This window comes from Oratosquilla oratoria, chromosome 29 (assembly GCF_046742065.1).
Source record: "Oratosquilla oratoria isolate Oo_2021 chromosome 29, ASM4674206v1, whole genome shotgun sequence".
Classification (NCBI taxonomy): domain Eukaryota; kingdom Metazoa; phylum Arthropoda; class Malacostraca; order Stomatopoda; family Squillidae; genus Oratosquilla; species Oratosquilla oratoria.
Genome location: NC_134805.1, coordinates 41,542,193 through 41,567,192, shown reverse-complemented (window position 1 = coordinate 41,567,192; position 25,000 = coordinate 41,542,193). Strand labels below are relative to the sequence as shown.

Sequence of the window (25,000 nt, the reverse complement as noted above, 5' to 3'; positions counted from 1 at the left end):
GGGGGGTGCCGGAGAGTACGGGGAGGGGCCAGGTGCCAGGGCGTGGGGGAGAGGAGGGGGCAGGGGCATGGGGAAGGGGCCGGGTGTCGGGGCGTGGGGGAGGGGGAGGGACCGAGGAAGGGTCCGGGTGCCGGGGCGTGGCGGAGGGGAGGAGGCCGGGGCGTGGGGGAAGGGGCCGGGTGCCAGAATGTTGAAGAGGGGAGGGGGCCCGAGCGTGGGGGAGGGGGCCCGAGCGTGGGGGAAGAAGCCGGGTGCCAGGGCGTGGGAGAGGGGGATGGACCGGGGGTGGGGAAGGGTCCGGGTGTCGGGGCGTGGCGGAGGGGAGGAGGCCGGAGCGTGGGGGAAGGGGCCGGGTACCAGGGCGTGGAGTAGGGGGAGGGGCCGGGTGCCGGAGCGTGGGGGGAGGGGCCGGGTGCCAGGGCGTGGAGCAGGGGAGGGGGAGGGTGCCAGGGCGTGGTAGAGGGGGAGGGACCGGGGGTGGGGAAGGATCCGGGTACCGGGGCGTGGGGGAGGGGAGGAGACCGGAGCGTGGGAGATGGGGCCGGGTTTCAGGGCGTGGAGGAAGGGATGGGGCCGGAACGTGGTGGGAGGGGCCGGATCCCAAGGCGTAGAGGAGTAAAGGGGGCCGGAGCATGGGGGAGGGGAGGAGGCGGGAGCATGGGGGAAGGGGCCGGGTGCCAAGATGTGGGGGAGGGGGAGTGGCCGGGGCGTGGAGGAGGGCCCGGGTGCCGGGGTGGTGAGGAGTGGAGGAGGCCGGAGCGTGGGGGAAGGGCCGGGTGCCAGATTGTGGAAGAGAGGAGAGACCGGAGTGTGGGGGGAGGGGCTAGGTGCCAGGGTGTGGGGGAGGAGAGGGGGCCGGTTCTCGGGGCGTGGGGGAGGGGGAGGGGAAGGGGCTGGGGCGTGGAGGAAGGAAGTGGACCTGGGTGTGGAAGAGATGGGATCGAGGCGTGGGGGAGGAGCTGGGGCGTAGAGGAAGGAAGTGGGCCGGGGCGTGGGGGAGGGGCTAGGACGTAGAGGAAGGGGGTGGGCCGGGGTTTGGAGAAGGGGAGGGGGACCGGGGCTTGGGGGAGGAGCTGGGGCGTAGAGGAAGGAAGTGGGCCGGGGCGTGGGGGAGGGGCTAGGGCGTAGAGGAAGGGGGTGGGCCGGGGTTTGGAGAAGGGGAGGGGGACCGGGGCTTGCGGGAGGGGCCGGGTGCCGGGGGGAGGTGCCGGGGACGGGGCAGGGTGCTGAAGCATGATGGAAAGGTGAAGCCCCAGTCACACCAAGCTTACGACCTGTTTCCGACCACCTTCGAATGTGGCACTTTTGTTTCATGGTTAGCGCCTGGCTATTTCATCTTCATCTTCATGGGGGGAGGGGGGTTCATTCTAATTGCATTGTCTTGATTTATATATATAGATATATATATATATATATATATATATATATATATATATATATATATATATATAAACAGAGGAACAGCACACACCAGCCTGGTCACCGGTGGTCGGAAACAGGTCGTAAGCTTGTTGTGACTGGGCCCTGTGGGCCTGGGGCCACAACGGGACCGGGGCGGGTTTGATGGTCAAGTGATCTTTACGCGTCCAAGTGAACACTAAGGCTACGGACGCACGAGAGGCTGTGTAGCCGCTCAACCGCTGCGGCTGTTTAGCCATTTTTATAGAACACACTACTTTTAATGGAATTGTGCGCATTAGTGGTCAAGTAACAGCTACTGTTTTATAAACTCAACTGGTTCTATTTTGCAGGCGGCGCGGTTGTCGCTGTCAAATATATAACAAGTTGAAACGTGTATCGGTAAGCGCATGAGAGGTTAAACTGCAGCTTCTATGTAGCGGCTGAGATTTTGTTTCAGTGTGCATTTGGGGTCTGTACAAGCAGGATGTCGTGTGTTAATGCTGACTATTTTGACAGTGAGAAATTCATACTTGAAATCGAAAAAAGACCCCCCCCTTTTTGATAAGAAATTAGCCGAGTACAGTAATAAAACTATAAAAGATAAATTATGGAATGAAGTGTGTGAGGCAATGCAAGATGACTGGGATCAGATGGAAGAAGAGGAGAAAAGAAAACTAGGTAAGATTTTGATTTCAAATGTTTATTTGGTTTTGTGTATTTCTTAAACATAATATACATAGGCATGGGCAGCTGCCTATAACTATATAATACAACAAAAATAATGTAATGCAGCTATATATAAATGTACTAATTCTAAAACCAAACACTTTCTTGCATTCTAAATTTTGTCATATTGCCAAGTCACAGATCCTGCGGGAGAAGTGAAGTATTTTGTTAAATAATCTCTTACAGCAGTTCCTTTTATAGAACTTCTAGTTCCAATGGGTTCAATATCATCAAGATTGCAATCATACATTCTATCTTCGAATTGAATGCCATCCCTTTTTCGAACGAAATTATGCAGAATGCAAAATTTTTAACAATTACGTCACAAAATTCAGGTGCAACGTCAAGAGGACGATGAAATATTCGCCATTTATTTGCCAGTATCCCAAAAGAACATTCCACCATTCTTCTTGCCCTGGTTAATCTATAGTTAAAATGCGCTTGGAAATAGCCAAATTTCTGTGTGGGAATGGTCTTAAGACATTCTCTGACAATGCAAAAGCTTCATCTCCAACTATGCAATAGGGTATGTTCTTTCCATTTTCATCGTTAGGTAATGGAGATGGTTGTGGAATATTCAACTGATTTTGTTGCAATTTTTTGTAGATATTTGTTTGCTTAAATACATTGGAATCACTCGATGCACCGTACGCTCCTACATCGATACTAATAAAGTTGTAATCGGAGTCAACTAAAGCCATAAGGACAATAGAAAAATGAGATTTATAATTGAAAAATTGTGATCCACTTTTGTTTGGTTTACATATCCTTATATGTTTTCCATCTATTGCCCCTATGCAATGTGGAAAGTTAGTCCACTGATAAAACAAGTTTGCAATCTGTAACCAGTCTTCTTCCGTTTTCTCAGGCATAAATTTGGGTTTCATGCAATTCCATATCGCTTGACAAGTACTTCTTACTATTTCTCAAATAGTTGTAACGCCGAGTAAATATTCGTAATGCAGAGCGTGGAAACTATTTCCTGTTGCCAAATACCTGAAAAAAATATAAAGAACGACTTTAGTATACATGATATAAGTCAAGATTGTAGGCATTTTGCATTGTTTCTATGAAACATTGTAGCATACAATATGCATTTTTCTGTTACAGGTAAAGAATTGCAGAAACGCTGGAAAAATATGAAGGATAGCTTCAGGAAGGAGTTGAACGCGCAAAGAAATCAGGCGTCAGGATCAGGACAAAATAAGAGAAGAAAATATTTGTATTTCGATCAATTATTATTTCTCTTACCAACAATGGAGCAAAGGGCAACAAGTTCAAATTATGACCCTATTACAGAAAATGCAGAAGAGGACGTACAAAATGTTGAGGGGACCGACACATCAACAGAAACAGTTCAACATTTAGCAACTAATAAACAAGAAACCGTATGTATGATAGCAACAGGAAAAAAGAAGACAGGTAACACAGGTGACAGAAAAGTTCCTTACGAAGAAGCCATTCTTAAAATTCTTCAAGAAAGCAAAGAGGAAGAGGTTGATGAAGATAAAATGTTTCTAAATTCGTTGTTATCATCCATAAAACAACTTAACCCAACAAAGAAATTGAAATTAAAAATGGACTTCCTTCAATGCATATAAAAAGATATGGAACCGGATGTCGCAACTGTGCAAGCCCAGCTCAGTAATAACTGCGCCATACTATTTTCCTCATCCTACTCACCATCAGCATCTAGCTTATTTTCCGGGGGTACAGCCATCCTCATGTTTGTGTTTTCATACGTTATATGTGGTCGAATAGTTAATATTTCATCAAATGATTTTTTGCTCATTCGGAAGTAGCTCCAAAATTTGTCAGGGTATTCACACAAGTCATGAAATAACGTATGGAATTGACCTTTCAATAGTCTTTGGCTAACTAAAGGATGAACTGTTTTTTCTTATTTTTTCTTATTTTTCAATATTAGTGCACACATGACAGCTTTTTCAATTAATTTAATTTTCTAATGCTCAAATGCACGACTCTCCACACGAAGGTTAGTTCGCAACTGAATCAATTTTGAGGTGGAAAACCGCTCCCATGCGCGCATCTTAAAAATTCAGCAGCAACTCAGCCGCAACGTCTGAGTTGCCGCAGCGACTAAACAGCCTCTCGTGCGTCCGTACACTAAGGCCCTGTTTACATTAGCGGTTTCAACCGCGCCTGTTCAATTACAATGTAAGTCAATGGAGGCGTTCACACACACACAACCGCGCAGTTTTCCTTGACTATGGGGTACCGCCGCGTTTTCCCCTCGGTTCAAGCCGCTACTGTGAACAGGGTCTCAAGTCCTGAGTTTGTTTCCTCGCACCGAAAGGAGGTCCCGAAGGAGATATTTCCAGAGAATAGCAGAGAGAATGAATAGAGGAAGTTAAAAGTGACCAGCATTCTTTTCTAAATGGAGATTACTTTCTTGTCACAGTGTCGAGTGTACAATTACTACAGATACATCTACCTATTCTTGAGTTGTCTGGAGCTTCTCTACCAACCCCCAGAATAATTAAATGAGCAGCTTTCCTCCACACAAGTTCTCACATGAAGGGTTGGTCGGCACTGCATATTCCTAACATTTTCCTTTTCATTAATTCCCTTCCTTTCTAACCTAACCTACAATGTTCTCCCCAGACTAGCCCCTAAGAACTTCCATTCCCCCTAAATGCTCTTCACCTCCCGTAGTGCTCCTAATTGTGAAATATGCCCTTCCTGTATTTCACTTCCAAGACAGCAGCCTGACTTAGCTACAGCCGCATTGTATTTGCAATAAAAAAAAAAAGTCCCAAGGAGAATTGGAGTTTCTTTAATCCTCCTCTCGTAGACGAGGCTCTGTCACCATGTGGTGGTAACACTACAAATGATGTCTCCGGAGAGATGCCGCTTGTAGCCGCCGATTCCTGGTCACCACTACAAATGGTGAACCCGAAGTTGGAGAGCGGACATCCCAGCCATCTCCATTGCAGCAGCGGACAGCGCCCCTAGCTGTGAGTCCAGACGTCGCAACATCCCAGGACAACGCCCCTAGCAGAGAGGCCAGCCGCCACCACTGCACAGGACGGCACCCCTAGCTGTGAGTCCAGACGTCGCAGCATCCCAGGACAACGCCCCTAGCAGAGAGGCCAGCCGCCACCACTGCACAGTACGACGCCCTGAGCAGAGAGGCCAGCCGCCACCACTGCACAGTACGACGCCCTGAGCAAAGAGGCCAGCCGTCGCAGCAGCTTAGGACGACGCCCCTTGCCGACAACGCCGCCTATAGCCACCACCGCCGCTTCGAGCTGTCGTTGTCACTGCTGCCTGTCCCGGACCGCCCGCTGGGTTGCCGCTGCATGTCCCACCGGCATGCCGCCCCCAGTCACCGCCCTGATCTGCTACTAACGCATTCTCCAGCCGCTACGAGCTGTCGTAGTCGCCCGCGCACACTGTCCTGCCGGACAGACCCCAGCCGCTAACCGACGCTTCCGGATTGCCAGCCGAACCGCCTGACGTCCATGGACGCCTACACACTAATACCAGGCCTCACACCTGCCATGTCGGTGACTTCCAATCCTGCTAACAGCTCCTTGTGCCTCGAGACTGAAATGTCGTTCCTCATGCCTCGTCACTAGGGGAGGAATAATATAGCAAGGTCACGCATTCAAGAAATCGTTTTCTATAGATATACGCGCACCATAATTAACTTCCTGTATCAATTATTGTCACCCGTTGGAACTAGTAATTATATAAACATATCTTGATTAACATTTTTATGTCTCTCATATCAATGTGTAAATATATATAAATAATTGTAGTAATATTCTGTATAGTAGGAACTGTAATTTATGATCTAAATTGTGGATAGTACTCCTAAATGTGAAATATGCCCTTCTTGTATTCCGCTGCCAAGACAGCAGCCTGAATTAGCTACAGTCGCATTGTATTTGACACAAGAAAAAGCCCCAAAATAATTAAAGTTTCTTTAATCTTCCTCTCTTGGACGAGCTCCTCCACTAATGTGGTGGTAACATACCACCACATCCTCAACGTGCATTGAGACCCTACTTTTATTTCCTTCAGTAGTTGGTTAACCTAACTTCAAGCTTGAATATCCACTATAGTTACCAGTTACTCACCATTTGCCATTAAGAGTAATCATGATGAATCATAGTCCCAGGAATACCAATTAGAGCTTTCGCAGTGAGCAAGTTGATACCAGACACCGCCAGATTTTGTAATTCTTGCCGGAAAATAAATACTTTTTTGGGCAAGTTTGATAAGCTTACAGAGGTGTATCGTTGTACATTATTGTGTCTGAAATTTAAGTCAATTAATTTCATGATTGCAAACGGCATATGGCATTGTTTGAACCTCTATTTATAATCACAGATGATATTCGTAAAACAGCCTATAATTGTATCAAGCCAAGCAATTTGTCATTTTCTATCGACTTCAATGGACGTATACTGATATATACTTTCATTTGAATGCACCAAGCAATAAGCAAATCCATGTAATGTATCGAAAATATAATTTCACATCGAAAACTTAATTTTTTCGATACGATAAACTTTGTCTCCCTCTTATTTTTTCTTGTATCTGAAGTGCAGATTGCCACGGCACACGTATAATTAGTCATATTTGTTTGAAAATAGCTCCCAGCAGATCTAAGAGGCTATTTTTTACAAAACTGTTATTAACTTCGTACGTCCGCCACCACTGTTGTAATTCTTTGGCTTATTGATTATCTTCATATACAGGACGTGACAGTGATATCCATTATTTTTCAACACTCTCAGATAGAATGTACAAACCCAAATCGAAATCCTCTTATTTTTAGTGCTCATAGTTACTTCAGTGAAAATAATTAAAAAATAATTACCTATTTCTAGTTTTACCTTATAATTAAATTAACAAAGCCTTATCACACACCAGTAAGTAAAAATTGTAACATTATGAGTCATGTTTTTAATTTTAAATACATTTATGCAACAATTTATGGCGTATCATTTTTTAAATGTCGGTTTCCAAATTAGCTAAGTCACCCCTCTGCCTCATGAATTCCGAGACAATTGAAAATTCTAGCGCTAATGGGAATCTACGAGCCTGACTGCGAAAGCTCCCATTAGATTCACACTCATGTGTGCATTTAGTTATTTGTTTCCATATACACCAAACCCCAGACGAGTGGATTGCATACTTTTTGTGTACGAGTCTGTCACTGTTCGTTTTAGATAGATAGATAGATAGACTTTATTTGGCAATAAATCAATGTACATGAAGTGCAAATAATGACAAGAACACATAGTTCGAAATAATAAATGTAAATTGCCGAGGATAACACAAAAAGTATGAACGCTTATTTCCATTGTGGTCCTCATCAGGTAATTTTTCTACATTAAGTCACACGGACAAACATACATAGGGGGTTGAGGGGACCAGAGACACTCATGAGTAATACCAGTCAGTACACATATGACACATAAACATTGTTATAGTTTTGCTAATATTACTGAAATGTTTGTACACATAGGAACATTGAGTCCAAATATTTGAGCACCATCCAAAAGGAACATTGCATTAAGCAAAGGAACAACAAAATAATGTTAAACTGTAACAAAACAGTATGAGTGAGTACTATATCGGAGTAGTACCATTAATAATATACTGTATTTTTCTACATCTGTATCAGCATGTATGAGTGAGTACTATATCAGAGTAGGATCATTAATGATATACTACAATATTCTATATCTGTAACAACATGTAGTTATAGTGAATCCTACACTGTAGCTAGGGTTACCTATTAATTAAATCTAACATTTTACCTGAATCTCAGGACGGAGTGGGTAATTACTATGAGTAGTACATTATAACCTGAAGCACCAGAGGTAGGGTACAGGGGACCAGTACTCGAATGAGTAAAACAACAAGAAGAATGAGGAAAGAGGTCAGATCATAACTGTTCTCGGAACCTACCTGAGACATATGTCGACTTAGATGTAGTGAAGAAGAATTAGCGTCGACGAAATTCATTCAGATCAGGTTGAAGAAAAGGTCACTAACAATGCGTTTTCCGTGGGATCGAGTCAACGCTATTTTGGGGCAGAATGCCTCTCATAGGTCGACCGTGTTGCCGAGGTCGACGCATCCCGGGGTTCTATAAAACGGGGTTTGGCTCGAGCGACGGTTAGCTAGGCCTGCAAGGACGAGCACGCTCCTATGATCGCTGGTATTTTGATCCTTAACAACGGGAGGTGTTATAAAGGTGCTACTTTTGGGCATTCCCCGTCCATTGACGTGAGACCGAGTCGGTCCCCCATCTCTTCAACTCCCCCCCCCCCCACATAACTTCGGTAGTTTAGAAAGTAGTCGTAATTGCAATGAATGCGGATTGCTTCGTAATTGCACGTTTGTGCTATGCATGTTGGTTACCATGAGTAGATGGTCATCTCAGCGGTCAGAGACGATTGTTCTGAAGGTGGTGGCAGAATAGGCGAAATCTCGTTAGCATGTTACTTGTTTTTGCTATTTCGCTCGAATCGAAACGACTTCGATTACGATATTTTGTTTTTCAAGCTCCCCAAATATCAAATTATTGTTGCGTCATACAGTGAGAAGCTGAATGACGAATAAGAGAAATATATACGAATGTTGGACACAGTGTTGAGATGTTCTTACCGAAGTCTAGAATATTGTAACCGAAGTCGTTTCTACTCAAACGAAGTAGCCTAGTATGCCGCCACCTTAACGGTTTGTGCTACGTCGTTATTCTCCCAAATTTAAATTTTGGCGGGAAATTGCAAAGCCTGGACAAAGTATAGGACGAAATTGAAAAACGTTTATGCTTCACGCCACTGCATATACCAACACTTTATTTTCTCACTCCTCTGTCGTTCGGTTTTGAAGTTACAAGGTACAGGAAAATACGTAAGCAATTCGGAAAATATCCAGACATGATGACAGAATATCATACGAAGGAGCCTAAAGAGAACCATGTGATCTATCTATATCAAAGTGAGTCCTCTGATTGGTTAGGGCAGGATAACGTGTAGCCAATGATGTTACGTTATGATCCCTGGTCTTTTTCCTAGAATGGACGCACACACCCTTTGGGGAGGCTAAGGAGAGGGAAGGGGTAAAGAGCGACTGTTTGAGGTGTAAACCATACTGGCTGAATGGAGGGGATGGAGGTCGGGGCAGAGGAAGGAGAGATGGGGAGGAGGGAGACGGAGGGGAGTGGGGAGGAGGGAGACAGAGGGGGATGAGGAGGAGGGAGACGGAAGGGATGGGGAGGAGGGAGACGGAGGGGAGTGGGGAGAAAAGAGACAGAGGGGGATAAGGAGGAAGGAGACCGAAGGGGGGTGGGGAGGAGGGAGACGGAGGGGGTGGGGAGAAGGGAGACAGAGGGGGATGAGGGGAGGGAGACAGAGGGGGATGAGGAGGAGGGAGGCGGAAGGGATGGGGAGGAGGGAGACAGAGGGGGATGGGGAGGAGGGAGACAGAAGGGGATGGGGAGGAGGAAGACGGAGGGGGATGGGGAGGAGGAAGACAGAGGGGGATGGGGAGGAGGGAGACGGAGGGGAGTGGGGAGAAGGGAGACAGAGGGGGGTGGGTGGGAAGGAAGGAGGTTTCGAAGATGAATAAATTGATAATGAATAGATTAATGATATAAGAAAGCCAAAGAGATATTTGGAGAGGAGAACACCTTGCACTAGATAGCGAAGACATGAGCACTTGTTCCTGTGACCAGCAAAGCTTAAATGGACTTGGTATTACAAACTAACAAAAAAATAAATAAATAAAAGATAAAGAAAGACAATGAAAGTAGTTTCCTTAAACATATAAGGCCATCACATTCCTCCAAACTTCATTAAATCATCTGACACAACAAATAATTAAGGGCCTTGATGGTTTCGTTGAGGTAATTTCGACGCTCTACAGGTCTGTAGGTATCATTAAACTGAATAAAAGCGTCCTACATAACTAAAGCCACGATACTTGGTCTTATTTTACTTTCCCGCGTGATATTTTTTCGCTTTTTCTCTATACTGTTCTTAAGAGATCTCTGTGATCTAAAACTATCAACTTCAATAAAAAGTTGCCACAGATGAAACAAATCATTAGGTGCATGCGGGAAAGTAAAAGTTTAAAAACATTTTGGTCGATTAATTGTGACATTAGTTTTTACACTAATTTATATCTAATTAGCCCTATATTGACTGCGCTGACATGCTACTCTTACCAAGTACTATTACTTGTGAGTACATGTCTTTTCAGCCAACAATTCCTATAAAATAATCATCTTGGTAAAATTTTAGAAATGTACACCTACGCACTATAGCAATAGAAAATTAAATGCTAATTTGGTAAATTATAATACATCAACGTAACATACGATATTCTTGGCGGAAATTGATAATAGAAAAAGTTGCTAAAAGCTATAAACAAACAAGCAGTCGCTTTGACAACTTGAGACACATTTTTTTTTTTTTTTTTTTTGTAGAGGCGGAGGTCGAAGAAATTAAAGTATGATAAAATTGTCTTTTCTAACCCAACCTAACCTACCTACTTAACCTATTCTAACCTACCTATCTACCTAATCTAGCCTAACTTAACCTACCTACCAAACCTAACCTAACCTAACCTACCTAACCTAACCTGCATTTAGTAAAGTGGTACCTGTAATTCTAGAGGTCATCAGGTCGTCATCGTCATCTCCGACCTCCAAATCTATCAAAACAAAGATGGCGTCTAAAGGAGTCGACGCAACTTCGTTCGTTTCTGCATAGCTTTTAGCAATGTTTCCTGATGTTGATTTCCGCCAAGAAAAATATCTATTACTTTGATGTATACAAAGTCAATGTTTAATATTTTAATGCTATACCGCGTAGATGTGCATTTCTTTAAAAAAAAAATACGTCCGTGAAACATGTTCATAAAATTCAAGCAATGAAAATAAAATAGGCTCAGCACGTCTCACGTAGACCACGGTAGGGTTCCCTAAGGATAATTTAAGAATATTTTGAAAGTTTCCCTTACTGCAGAAGCCTGAATATCATTACCTTCCTGTCTAGGAAGCTGAGACAATATAGCACGTCCATCAGGTGTGTCCTGATAATTCTTGTTTGAAGAAATAACATTGGCTTGGAATTCAGCACCCTACGAAATATCCAAAAATTTCTGCCAAGCATCCAAGGCTATTGTCCACCACGAGGTAATCAATAACTTAAATTTTCTATTACATTATCCCCAATTCCTCTAGCAAAATTAGTAATTCATTAAACTGATACCTCGACATTCTGAAGTACTGGTGAAATCTCAGTTCATCACGAAGTAGTTCTTTATAAAGTGTGAAATTCACTCCTTCTGTTTTCCTTTTTCAGTGATTAGTGCAGCCAAAGTCGCTTTTGTTTCTTTTGATTCTGTGAGACTCATTTTCCTTTTCCAAAAGCAGCGCCATCACTGCCAATTCAGTGCCACTAAAATTCTCAAATATGTCTGTCTCTAAGCAAGATCCATCTGGGAACACGGCCAAGACTATACTGGCACCTTATTGTAGAAGACCGGATAGTGTCTGCACGGAGGGTGACGATACGGTAACGTGTAGGTTAGCAAGCTCGATCTGTGACGTAATGTCACCTTCACAGCTTCCAAACTTTATATGACGTCAAACATTAAAGCAATGAAAAAAATAATTAAAATAACCAAATGATTAGGTAGACAAATGAATAAACAAATTGATAAAATGATAGATAAATAGACAAATAAGTAAACAAGAGTTTGCGTTCTAATAATCGAAAAATAATAATAAAATCTAATATAGTCTGGAAATAGTGTGGATTGAGAATCGCTCACAAGGCACATTGAAACTATGACGGACCACCATTAGTGGAACTCATAATCAGAATGACAATACCATATCCTACTATGACAAATCATGTTTGCATAGTTAACGCTATCCCTTTATCCATAATGGCTAATACAAGACAAAGGATAACATTTATTTCATTTATTTAAAGATATTTTCAAAACGCGTTCACACGTGCATGTGTATGTCATCTATCCATCAGCGTTGTATTGGATTGAGTAACCTTTACAATACCCCATCCCTTAACAATTACCAGAAAATTAAATCCTTATGTGAATGTGTGTGTGATTCACCATGGTCTTGGATCACGTGTTGGACTCGTAATCAACAGCTATTTCCTTCCCGGAAGAGAGCTCAGAGCTCATATTTGACCGATCTATGAGTAATAATGTGACCTTACACGCACACCCAACTCCCCGCCCACGAGAGTTGAGGTAACGACTCACAGCGCAGCGATACTGATTTTTTTTCAGGCCTGGGCGAAATTCGAACCCGGGCCTCTATAGTGGCAGCCGCAAACTACCAATTGCGCCTACGAGAGGGAGGGAGAGAGAGAGAGAGAGAGAGAGAGAGAGAGAGAGAGAGAGAGAGAGAGAGAGAGAGAGAGAGAGAGAGAGAGTGTGTGTGTGTGTGTGTGTGTGTGTGTGTGTGTGTGTGTGTGTGTGTGTGTGTGTGTGTGTGTGTGTGTGTGTGTGTGTGTGTGTGTGTGTGTGTGTGTGTGTGTTAGTGCCTATGTGTGTGTGTGTGTGTGTGTGTGTGTGTGTGTGTGTGTGTGTGTGTGTGTGTGTGTGTGTGTGTGTGTGTGTGTGTGTGTGTGTGTGTGTGTGTGTGTGTGTGTGTGTGTGTGTGTGTTAGTGCCTGTGTGTGTGTGTGTGTGTGTGTGTGTGTGTGTGTGTGTGTGTGTGTGTGTGTGTGTGTGTGTGTGTGTGTGTGTGTGTGTGTGTGTGTGTGTGTGTGTGTGTGTGTGTGTGTGTGTGTGTGTGTGTGTGTGTGTGTGTGTGTGTGTGTGTGTGTGTTTACCAGGAAAAGAACAACTCTAGTGGGATCCCGTCTCTTACTCTAATTATCATAACTAGCTTCAAATTCTAGTGTGCTTGTGTGTGCGTATGTTTGTGTGTGTGTGTGTGTGTGTGTGTGTGTGTGTGTGTGTGTGTGTGTGTGTGTGTGTGTGTGTGTGTGTGTGTGTGTGTGTGTGTGTGTGTGTGTGTGTGTGTGTGTGTGTGTGTGCGTGCGTTTGTGTGTGTGTGTGTGTGTGTGTGTGTGTGTGTGTGTGTGTGTGTGTGTGTGTGTGTGTGTGTGTGTGTGTGTGTGTGTGTGTGTGTGTGTGTGTGTGTGTGTGTGTGTGTGAGAGAGAGAGCGAGAGAGAGAGAGAGATTCGCCATGATCTTGGATCACGTGTTGGACTCGTGATTGACAGCTATTTCCCTCCCGGAAGAGAGCTCAGACCTCATATATGACTGATCTATGGGTAATGGTGTGACCTTACACGCAAACACAACCCAACTCTCCGCCCACGAGAGTTGGAGTAACGAATCTCAAATATCAAAAATAAATCATACGAAAATCGACTAAAACATATGAATCTGTTTTCCCTAAAAAAAAAAACGTAGACTCAGAGGTGACTTTATAATGGTCTTTAAGATTCTAAAGGGAATTGACAACATCAAAAGTGACAAAACGTTCACAGTGAATGAGAATCTGACAAGAAATAATGATCTCAAACTCTCAGGAAATAGATTTGATTTGGAAGTGGGTAGAAACATCTTCGCCAACCGTGTAGTTAATGAATGGAATAAACTTCCTGCAGAGGCAGTCCAATGTTATTCAGTTCGAAGCTTTAAGATTCGTTTAGATAAAAACCTAAGCAAGATGCTGTAATGCCTGCCATCTTTTATATTATTTATTTGTTTGTTATTGTTTGTCTGTTTGTTTATTACTATTTGATTGATTTTATAATTTATTATTATTTATGTCAAATTACTATTATTTACTATATACCTGTTTGTTTATTACTTAACTTTACCTATTTATTCATCTATTTTATTTATTATTATTGATATTATATTTTTATTTATTTATCTATTTACTTATCATTATCGTATTTTCTCGCATTCGGTATACTCCTCCTTTGTAATTCTTTGTAATCCTTTGACTCGCAGCGCAGCGATACTGAAATTATTTCAGCCCTGGGCGGGATTCGAACCCGGCAGCCACTACGGTAGCCGGGAACTCTACTACTGAGCCATCGTGTCGTGTGTGTGTGTGTGTGTGTGTGTGTGTGTGTGTGTGTGTGTGTGTGTGTGTGTGTGTGTGTGTGTGTGTGTGTGTGTGTGTGTGTGTGTGTGTGTGTGTGTGTGTGTGTGTGTGTGTGTGTGTGTGTGTGTGTGTGTATGCGCGCGCGCACGTGTGTTTAAGGGCAGGTATGTACGCTACTTCACGTTCGGTACATATGTTCTAAAGCTTAGGACACAATATAATACAGCAAATAAAACATGGGTTATCAGTGGTACCAACATCCCATTTTCTATTGCATTCATAAATAAATAAAAAATGATAGTTTACATGCACTTTTTTACTACCGTGCAGCGCATAGACTGTCCTGGAAGCAAGCAATCTTCAGCAAATTTTGGGATTCCTATTTTCTTTCACCAAGACGTCATTCTCACATGCACCAGGATCCTCTTGTCCTTCTGACTTGCTCCAATGAATAACCGGGATACCCCAGTTGCCGACAATAGCTTATTGTGGTCATGATGTTTTTTTTTTTTTTTTTTTTTTTTTTGTTGTTTTTTTTTCTCCAGAGATCCAGTCTTGGGCCAGGCCAGCTTCGCTCTTCAGGAATGCTTCTTTCGTCATACTAGCCGCCTAGCAACTTTTGTGTCTTATAAGGGCTAGGATATACGTCATTAAGTAGACGACAAAAAACAAATGGATGTGCAATCTGCTTCATACTCCAGATTTCTATCTCTCCTCCCCCCTTTCTCCTCTCTTCTCCCTCCCCCTCTTCCCCTTCTCAGTCACTATAAGAAAAAATAGTCGCCTCCCCCCATTTTGCCAATTCAGGCCAAGCTTCCATGTGTTTTTCTTTGTGCCCCCTCGACTCTCCCTTCCTTATTCAAAACCCGTTCCATGGTTCCATTTCTTTCTTTCTCTCTCTCTCTCTCTTCCATCTCTCTCTCTCTCTCTATCTATCTATCTATCTATCTCCCTCTCTCTAACAAGTGTCACTAGTGAACCGAGACACTGAAAATGGAGAGAAAAAAGCAAAAAAAAAAAATAAAAAACCTAAAGAGAGAGAGGAAAAGAGTGAGGCATAACTTCAAGGACAATGTGCTAAATGCAACCGTGAATGAAGAATTGTTCATCAGCTCTGTTTTACATCATTTTTATGACCCTCTCCACTCCTCTCCCCCAATCCCTCCCCCAGACGTGCTTTTTGATCTATCTATGTCCCCTTGCCCACCGTCTCTGGGATGCCCTTTCAGCCTCCAAAGGTCAAACGTATCACCTAGAAACAACTGGCATCCTCTTAGTTACTGTGTTATCATTCGACAACAAAACGCGATGTAACCATACGAGGAACATTCTTCAGGCGTCTCCATGTTGACATCTTCCAGAGGACCCGGTTGTTTAAAGACAACCCGGCTTCAAGGTCAACAAATACAGCGATTGTTTTTCTTTTTGCTTTTCGACCCACCTCCTGTGCGCTTGCGCGAACTTGCCAGACACTTCTGTGAGTCACATCCAGATACATATATATAAGACAGAGCACTGCCAACGTGGCCATAACAGAGCTTCTCCCATTGCGTCCAGACAGAAGAAGAAGAGGCTGACTATTCCGAAGGTAAGATTCGAACGCACATCATTTCATTTGTACGCCTTTACGAAACAAGAGGTTTCATTTTTCGTAGAAACTCAATTTTTCAACCACTTGTCGTAAATAAGATTTAGGTGACGAAGTGGATGATGCTTGATGGTCTTGTTGTTATATCAAGCCAAGCAACTCGTGGTCAGCTTTGTGAACTAAGACGAAGTGTTGAATTCGATTCTAGAAAAAAAAAAAAAAGTTTCACGGTGGGAGTAGCGTTAGCTCCATACACAAAAGTTAATATTTGTGCTGATTTTTGTACGCCCAATCTCTTTTATTTGTTTTATAAGAACAATAGTTGGCGGTACGGTGGTGGTAGTAATGGCGGTATGGTGATGGTGATGGTGATGGTGATGGTGATGGTGATGGTGATGGTGATGGTGATGGTGATGGTGATGGTGATGGTGATGGTGATGGTGATGGTGATGGTGATGGTGATGGTGATGGTGATGGTGATGGTGATGGTGATGGTGATGGTGGTGGTAGTAATGGTGGTGGTAGTGGTGGAAGTGGTAATGATGACAGTGGTAGTGATGGTAGTGGTGGAAGTGAGTGGTGGTGGTGGTGGTGGTGATAGGAGTGGAAGTGGTGGTGGTAGTGGCGATAGTAATTGTGGAAGCGGGGGTGGTGGTGGTGGTGATAGGAGTGGAAGTGGTGGTGGTAGTGGCGATAGTAATTGTGGAAGCGGGGGTGGTGGTGATGTTAGTAATGGTGGTAGTAGTAGTAGTAGTAGTAGTAGTAGTAGTAGTACTAGTAGTAGTAGTAGTACTAGTAGTAGTAGTAGTAGAGGTGGTTGTAGTAGAGGTCATACTAGTCCTCGAGTAGTAATGTAATAGTAGTGTCAGTCTGGGTTATTTTAGTGCAATAGCTGAAATGAGATTATATAGCAGTAATTGTGAGGTTAAGTTCCATCCTAATGTAGTCCTGTCATCTCTTGTAGTCTCCTCCATTATTATGTCTTTACGTGCATTATACATACCAAGGGCCCCTTTTCCCCTTCATAGAGGGGTAGCCGAGTCAAAGCACACGCCCATAAAGAAAGAAAACCCATTCCACAGTCACCCTTTCCCCTGGGGGAAGAAGGGTCGGGTGCCCTGCTGCCCCCATAAGAATACAGTTACGAGAGAAAGACTCCCCCGTGGTCAAATTGACCTCGTGGTAACACCCACACAATAAGACTGCCGGTGCTGCATTGTTAAAAAAAAAATCTCCCAGGAGTCGCTTCTTTGTCACCGAGGACATGGTCTTTACCCCATTACTTGAATTTTTTTTTTTTTTTTTTTCTTCTTCTCCACTTGGCCTCGTTATGGACCGAAAGGTCTTCTATCAGCATGATCTGCCATCGTAAAGACCGGAAAACGAACTTCTCCTCAAATACTTGAGACTTCCAAGACTTGAAACTAAATTTGGGGAAATTCCCGAGAGTCATCAGCCCAAGAATCCGAGGCTCAAATAGCTTCCAAGGATCTTAGGCGTTTCACACGTATCGACTTTTCGCCGTGCGCTGTCCACAACACGACGTCGTGCTCCCATATAACCATGGGTATCTATGGCCGCTTTTACACGTGGTCGTGACGTCTGAAAGCGTCCATAGACACTCGTGGTTAGTTTAGAGTACGACGTCGTGTCGTGGACGGCGCACGGGGAGAAATTGATACATGTGAAACGAGCTTGACTCACTCTCCTAGAGACTTTAATGAAGTGTCGACGCTAATTAGGAGATTTATCGTAAGCTAGAGAGCGCCAGCCTAGTTCAGAGTCAAGAGACATTTCGGAGTGGACACCTGTTCTCCTAAGAAAAACTGGCAGCGCGAGGCTATGTGCCAATCAACGGGGCACTGGCACTCTGATGTACAGCCCCGTCTCACTCCGGCACAGATGTATTAAGGAAGCGTTGAGTAGCTGCGACCGAAGCCGTTATCCACTTTTGGGGACTGTTGGGGGGCGGTAACAGTCACTGCTAGGAATCGGAGAGGAGTGCGTGATTCGAACCCACAACTAAGAGTATTGCGACACCGTCTGGGATCCACACAGTAGCAATGACATATGCAAATTAGAGTCCTCACAAAATAAAGCAGCAAGATGGATTAGATGCGATTACAGACACACTACATCAGTCACTAGGTTAAAACAAGACATTAAACTTGAACCACTTGAAACACGAGGACAAATACACATAAAACAAACGATGTGCAAAATCACAAACAATTTACTTGACATAAATAAAGAAACTTACACCCAATAAATACACGAATAACTAGAGGCAGTCACAACCTAAAATAGCACACATACCAAACAAGCACCGACATATTCAAGTACTCATTTCCCCCCTCAGCATCTTCCATTCCATGTAGTTAATAGCCCCACGCTTGATACTTTTAGAAACAGGATCGCCCTTCACTACCTCCCTCTCCTCAGTCCAAATCCCAATCCTGACCCTAATTCTGACCTTACCCTTAACCCTTATCCTAACCCCATTCCTAGAACAAATCCTGTCCCCAATCCGCTCAGCGCCCGCAAATCATATCGCCCGTGAGCGGCCCTCTGCGGGTTCCCGCAAAGAAAGAAAGCAGGACAGCCCGCTTCTGATGACGCAACCAGCGCACACGTTTAAGATAATGTATTGAATAGAAACTAGATAAAACATAAAGATAGCCTCTGGGGAGAATGGGAATAGGTGTGACGGGAGGAGTTTTGTAGAGGATTACGTGGCTAAAGATGGGCATGAAACCCAATACAAGGGGGTTAAGGAATGTGGAGTACTAAGATTATTGATTATTTTTTCTCTTCTCTCTCTTATTCCCACAGACATGAAGTCCATCGCCGTTCTCTGCGCATGCGTCATCGCTGGCGTCAGCGCTGTTGGGTTCCCAACTACGAGTTTCACAGACGGAGCTGGTGAGACATTCTATATTGCCAATATTCGTCTTCATTTGCTCACACAATGATGAAAAACGCATTTGTCACCAGTGTCATTATGTTAGTCACCCCAATCCCTTTACACAATTGTCTAACTCAAAAGATGAAACACTTACCTTAACCGTTAGCTTAACTTATTACATAAAAAAATGTAGTGTGTTTGACATTATGTAAAAAACTGACTCTGTAGAACTGCAATTTTTAAAAAGATTAGTATACCAGCAGTTTGAGTCTGAAAAGTCTGTGATCTCAACCCCCCCCTCCCTCCTCCAACACCCTCCCCGAAGTCCCAGGGGAAGAATTCCTCACAGGTTGGTCATCTTGGTCTGTTATGTTTATTCTTACTTTCTCTCCGTAAGACCCGGGTTTGGCCTGCCTCAACCTGACGACCTGCCAGACAGCGGAAGCACAGTCCTCTTACTACTTGCCCTACTGCGCCAAGTTCGTTTGCAACGTCGCCGAAGATGGGACAAAAATCGAACAGGTTCAGTTCTGCAACAACGTGCCCCTCGACAACCAAAATTGCGAAGTGGTGAACGCGGAAAACAGCACCGAGCCCTTCCCCCACTGCTGCCCCGTCTTCAGCTGCGACAACGTCCAGTACCACAACGACACCACAACTAGGCAGGCTCTCAGCCAGTACCGCTACCTGGCGCAGGTGAACATATGTCCAGACCTCTTCCCTGAAGTTGTTGGTCAAGGGCAGGAAGGACAGGGTCAAGCCTAGGCAGGAAGGACAGGGTCAAGCCTAGGCAGGACAGGGTCAAGCCCAGGCTAGGCAGCCCTAGTCGTGAGCACAATGCCGGGGATTATTTTATCAAGACCATGGTTGCTCCCGTCCCTCTTCCCTTCCTCTTCGGGTCTTGGCACTTCAGCACTGCGACCTACTGGCACCGCAATCACCTTCTTCATATTATCCCCTATATTCCGTGTGTGGAACAACCAAACCTTAGTGTCCCTTACTCTTCTGCACTCTACTCTTTTTCCAGAGTTTTCTACAACACAGGGCCCCCTGAAAAGGAAGCCAAAGGTTAATATTCTATTTCGAGTTATGTACACAAACAAAAATAAATGCATCATGCAAATTATGTAGAAAATGAATGGTAGTACTGATGTAATCGGTTTCATGATATCATGCTAGCTTTGTGGGAAGTAATTATTATTGAGTTATCATAGGTAACATAGCTCAGAATATAGGCAGACGTGCCAACGCTTCCGAAATAAAATGCTCTGTGTTACCAGATGCCGAGTCGAAGGCATCTATACTGCTGGACTTTTATAATTGTATGTACAATACAATTTTAGTCCATTTTCCCTCTCTCAGACTGAGTAAACTTTAAGGCTTAATTTATTGAATGAAATTACTGTCAACAATTAATCTACATCTCAGATAGATTGAAGACCTTACCATCTTGTTCCCACACATTCTTATTGTCACAACGAAAAGAGGTGTCTTCCTACTTTTTGATGTATATCTGATCTTGGTTTTCTAGTAATTCCTAGAAAATTATAAAAACTTACCAAAGTACATAGAATAAAGTTCCTTCAACTTGTATAAGGTTTTTCTTGAAGTCCCCTCCTCCACACACACACCGTTTTCACACGCTTGTTTCGTTGATCCGATAGACATTCCATATTCCAGGAATTGCTTACCTACACTATGACCCGAGATAATAGTCCATGGTAATCTTTTACAATTTCTGAATAACTATCAAAGGATTTTTCATAATAACATACATGATAATAGAGTAAACTATTCCTGGTTTGTTTACAAATTTATGTTTTATAGCTTTCTTGGTTTTCATAATAATCAACACATGTTTTTAGATGAGCAGCGATAATAGCCCTGGAATAAGAATTTGCAGTTTTGATCGATCATAAGGTTAGATAAACCAATTAATTTGAAAACAATTATTCTAAATAACTTATATGACTCAAATATACCATGTAATAACAACATATATAAATAAAATGTCTTAAACCTATGATTAGTGTTTGGTGTATGAACCTTTTTGTTTGAGAACCTCAAAGATGTTCTTGTTAGTAGAAGCAGTCAGTGTTTTGATGGTAGAGGGTAGGACTGCACTAGCAGAGCCTTGCATTGCCTCCCAGAGTGTTTCCTCAGATGTGCACTGCTTGACATTCTGATAGATCTCCTTTTTTATATTGCTCTATAAGTTATCGATGGGATTCATATCTGGAGAACAGGCTGGCCACTTCATCAAGGTGTCTCCTTTGAATCTCATCGAGGAGAACAACGCTGTGATTCTCTTAGCACCATGTGTTGGGACATTATTGTGCATAAAAAAATTGGTTCAGGTAATGGGAGCTCATCCAGCCAGTCAGATAGGATGTACCTAATAAAGTCACAGTTTGTGATGGCATTAGCCTTCACACCTTCTGGCACTTTAACTGGACCAGTCATCCTGTCTTCCATGATGCCAGCAACTCCTCCGCCCCCTTGCTGGAGGTGCAAACGCGTTTGAGCGGAATTGTCCTGAAACACCTATCCCATACTCCAACCATCAGGCCCATCTCGACACTCGTCACTGAACAAAATATGCTTGACATCGGTCTTCATATGCTTCCTAGCCCATTCTAACTGAGCTTCTTTGCGTTTTGGGGTCAACGTAGGCCTGCTTGTAAGATTCTTTTGTTTCGCAGAGGTACCAATTACCCTATTTCGAGTTGTTTTGTAGACATTTTGAATTGCAGCATATGCACATAAAGCTTTACTAGTGAATCCAAGGTTCTTCAGTACGCATCGCTTGAGATGGGAAATGTCTCGTGTTGTGACGGACCGGGATTTCCCATTATCGCTGTGCACATTCCGATACTTGCGATTTCGTAAATATCTTCGAATTGTCTTCACATGACGACCTAATTTCTTGGTCATATCATTCGCAGACTTGCCTTTACCTATTTTCTGTTACAAATTATACATTTCTATATAATATGAGGAATCTGAAAGTAAGTTAAGCACAACAATCTATTAAATATAAGATAATTACGATTGTCAATTTTGTGATAAAGCATAGGGTTTCTCTTCAACATTTCATTAATATTATTACTATTATTATTATCATTATTATTGTTATTATTATTATTATTATTATTATTATTATTATTATTATTATTATTATTATTATTATTATTATTATTATTATTATTATTATTATTATTATTATTATTATTATTATTATTATTATTATTATTATTATTATTATTATTATCAGCATCATCATCATCATTATTATTATTATTATTATTATTATTATTATTATTATTATTATTATTATTATTATTAGTATTATTATTATTATTATTATTATTATTATTACTACTATTATTATCATTATTATTATTGTTATTGTTATTGTTATTATCATCATTATTATTATTATTATTATTATTATTATCATTATTATTATTATTATTATTATTATTATTATTATTATTATTATTATTATTATTATTATTATTATTATTATTATTATTATTATTATTATTATTATTATTATTATTATTATTATTATTATCATTATTATCAAATCATGCCATTGGTCCAACTCTCCGACGGCAGGGTTCGAACTGTTATCACCTCGACCTCCGCAGCAAGTAACGACGCTCTAACACGCTCGGCCAGTGAGCATCCACAGCGATAAAGAGTATTTATTGAATAAATTCTACACGAACACGAGCATAAGCTCGAGACTTCAAACGGGAAGAGGTGAATAGTGTACACATTCTCTAGAAAGGAAATAGGAAGGACCCATCCATTCTTAAACAGGTGTCACTCACAAGGACAGTCCAGGAGGTAGAAAGAGGTAAGATAAATAAGGCCAGACTTTATTTTATTCTTTGGGTCACGGACACCATGGATCCTTCCCCTTATATAAAGTTCTTAAGAAGCCATGTTGTCTGGTTGGAGGGAATAACTAATTTTTTTTTTTTTTTTTTTTTTTTTTTTTTTTTTTTTTTTTTTTTTTTTTTTTTTTTTTTTTTTTTTTTTTTTTTTTTTTTTTTTTTTTTTTTAGTTTAGTTTAGTTTAGTTTAGTTTAGTTTCATTTATGCCTTCTCATTGGCCAGGCTGATGAGTTCATAAGCTACTGTATGTACCAAGCATTGCATGTTTTGTTTGTACAAAAAGTAGACCCTCATTTTTTTTTCTTTTTTTTTTCTTTTTTACTTGGTTGTTAGACCAGCACTAGTCGGCAGTCCGGCGGAAAAAAAAAAATTCTTCGATTTTTATTTTATTTTAGTTTCGGGTTTTTCAACGTCAGCGAGCCCGTAACCCAGTGAATAAGAGTCTGGCTTAAGCATCAAGAGAATTATAGACTTAGGTCACATTTAGTTTGATCTCTGTTCGTAGGATTCCCTTTGAATTTCTACGACGTCCTGCTTTTTGTTATAGAAATCATATCTATGTGCTTGTCCGTACATAGAGCGATAAAATATATATATCACTGTGAGTGTGTGTATGAGAGAGAGAGAAAGGGAGAGAAAGAGAGAGAGAGAGAGAGAGAGAGAGAGAGAGAGAGAGAGAGAGCGAAGGAAAGTAGCGCGTCTTACACACGAGTAGGCTTTTGATAGGCAGATAGGTAAGAAGGGAGGAGGAGGAGGAAGAGTGTCTGACAGTTTTATTGAAGTTATAAATTCCAAGATCATTCGCGCGCCTCCAGTGGCCTTCGAGCAGTAGTAACAAGCGAAGGAGAAGCTGAGAGATCCTGGAACGCAGATTCTGTGTGGGCCTTCTGGAATCAACCGGTTTTTGGGCAACATTTGGTTGCGTCTGGGCTTGACCAGGGGACGAAGGAGGAGGCGGGGGTGTGGGTAGGGGGGTGGGGGAGATGATAAGTGCGGCAGAGACGTCGTCCTTGATAAATGGATTGGTTTCGCAACGTCTTATCCTTGATGAGATTTCGTAACTGGATTACCTAGACTGGCCTCCCCATCTCCAACGCCTCAGTATTATATTTATTATTATTACTATTATATCTATTATCATTATTATTATTATTATTATTATTGTTATTGTTATCATTATTATTATTATTATCATTATTATTATTATTATTATCACAAGCACCCGGACCTGGCTTCGCCAGGTGTGCTTGGCCTACGGCGTAGCTCGCTTCGCTTCGCTTGGCAATATTTCGTAAAGATTCTCTTAGCAATATTTTGTAAAGATTCTCTTGGTAATATTTCATAAAGATTCTCTTGTTAACATTTGGTAAAGATTCTCTTGGCAATATTTCGTAAATATTTTCTCATTAATATTTCGTAAAGATTCTTTTGTCAGAATTCCGTAAAGATTCTCTTTTTCTTGTTAGCACCACTTTCTTTTTCCATGGTAATATTAGTGTTTCCGGTGATGACTCATTTCCGGGTTGGGCCTTGCGTAGGAGGTTGGAAGGTTTAGAGAGAAATATTTTTTTATGTTAGTGGAGTGGAGATTCTCTTGGCAATATTTCGTAAAGATTCTCTTAGCAATATTTCGTAAAGATTCTATGGTAATATTTCGTAAAGATTCTCTTGTTAACATTTGGTAAAGATTCTCTTGGCAATATATCGTAAATATTTTCTCATTAATATTTCGTAAAGATTCTTTTGTCAGAATTCCGTAATTCCGTTTTTATGTATATAGATTCTCTTGGCAATATTTCATAAAGATTCTCTTAGCGTTATTTCGTTTTCGTAAAGATTCTCTGAGTCTGAGTAGGATGTGTCCCCGGGAGTTAGTGTTTCCGGTGATGACTCATTTCCGGAGTAGGAGGTTGGAAGGTTTAGAGAGAAATATTTTTTTATGTATATAGATATAGATTATTATTATTATTATTATTATTATTATTATTATTATTATTATTATTATTATTATTATTATTATTATTATTATTATTATTATTATTATTATTATTATTATTATTATTATCATTATTATTATTATTATCATTATTATTATTATTATTATTATTATTACTATTATCATTATTATTATTATTATTATTATTATTATTATTATTATTATTATTATTATTATTATTATTATTATTATTATTATTATTATTATTATTATTATTATTATTATTATTATTATTATCATATGTATATATACATACATATATATATATATATATTTTCTTTCTTTCTTTCTTTTAATCAAACCCGCCACCCACTCACCTGCTGCTAACCCACCAAACCTAACCCCACCTTCGGAAAACCCTATCACTCCTAACTCCCCTCCA

The 25,000-nt window shown here is 41.7% G+C and overlaps 1 protein-coding gene across 1 annotated transcript; it reads left to right on the top strand.

The window, feature by feature from the left end:
• The first annotated feature begins 15,664 nt into the window (after positions 1-15,664).
• On the top strand, positions 15,665-20,307 carry LOC143040752 (uncharacterized). Its single transcript, XM_076212152.1, has 3 exons — positions 15,665-15,812; positions 18,645-18,734; positions 19,115-20,307. Exons 2-3 carry the CDS (start codon positions 18,647-18,649, stop codon positions 19,480-19,482), a joined length of 456 nt encoding a protein of 151 aa, XP_076068267.1. The 5' UTR covers positions 15,665-15,812; positions 18,645-18,646; the 3' UTR covers positions 19,483-20,307.
• The last annotated feature ends 4,693 nt before the right edge of the window (positions 20,308-25,000 follow it).

Excerpts from the sequence above, each read along its gene's own strand:
- LOC143040752 (XM_076212152.1), top strand. The coding sequence starts at position 18,647 with ATGAAGTCCATCGCCGTTCTCTGCGCATGCGTCATCGCTGGCGTCAGC. Across the intron at positions 18,735-19,114 it reads GAGTTTCACAGACGGAGCTG|ACCCGGGTTTGGCCTGCCTC; the intron begins GTGAGACATTCT and ends TCTCTCCGTAAG.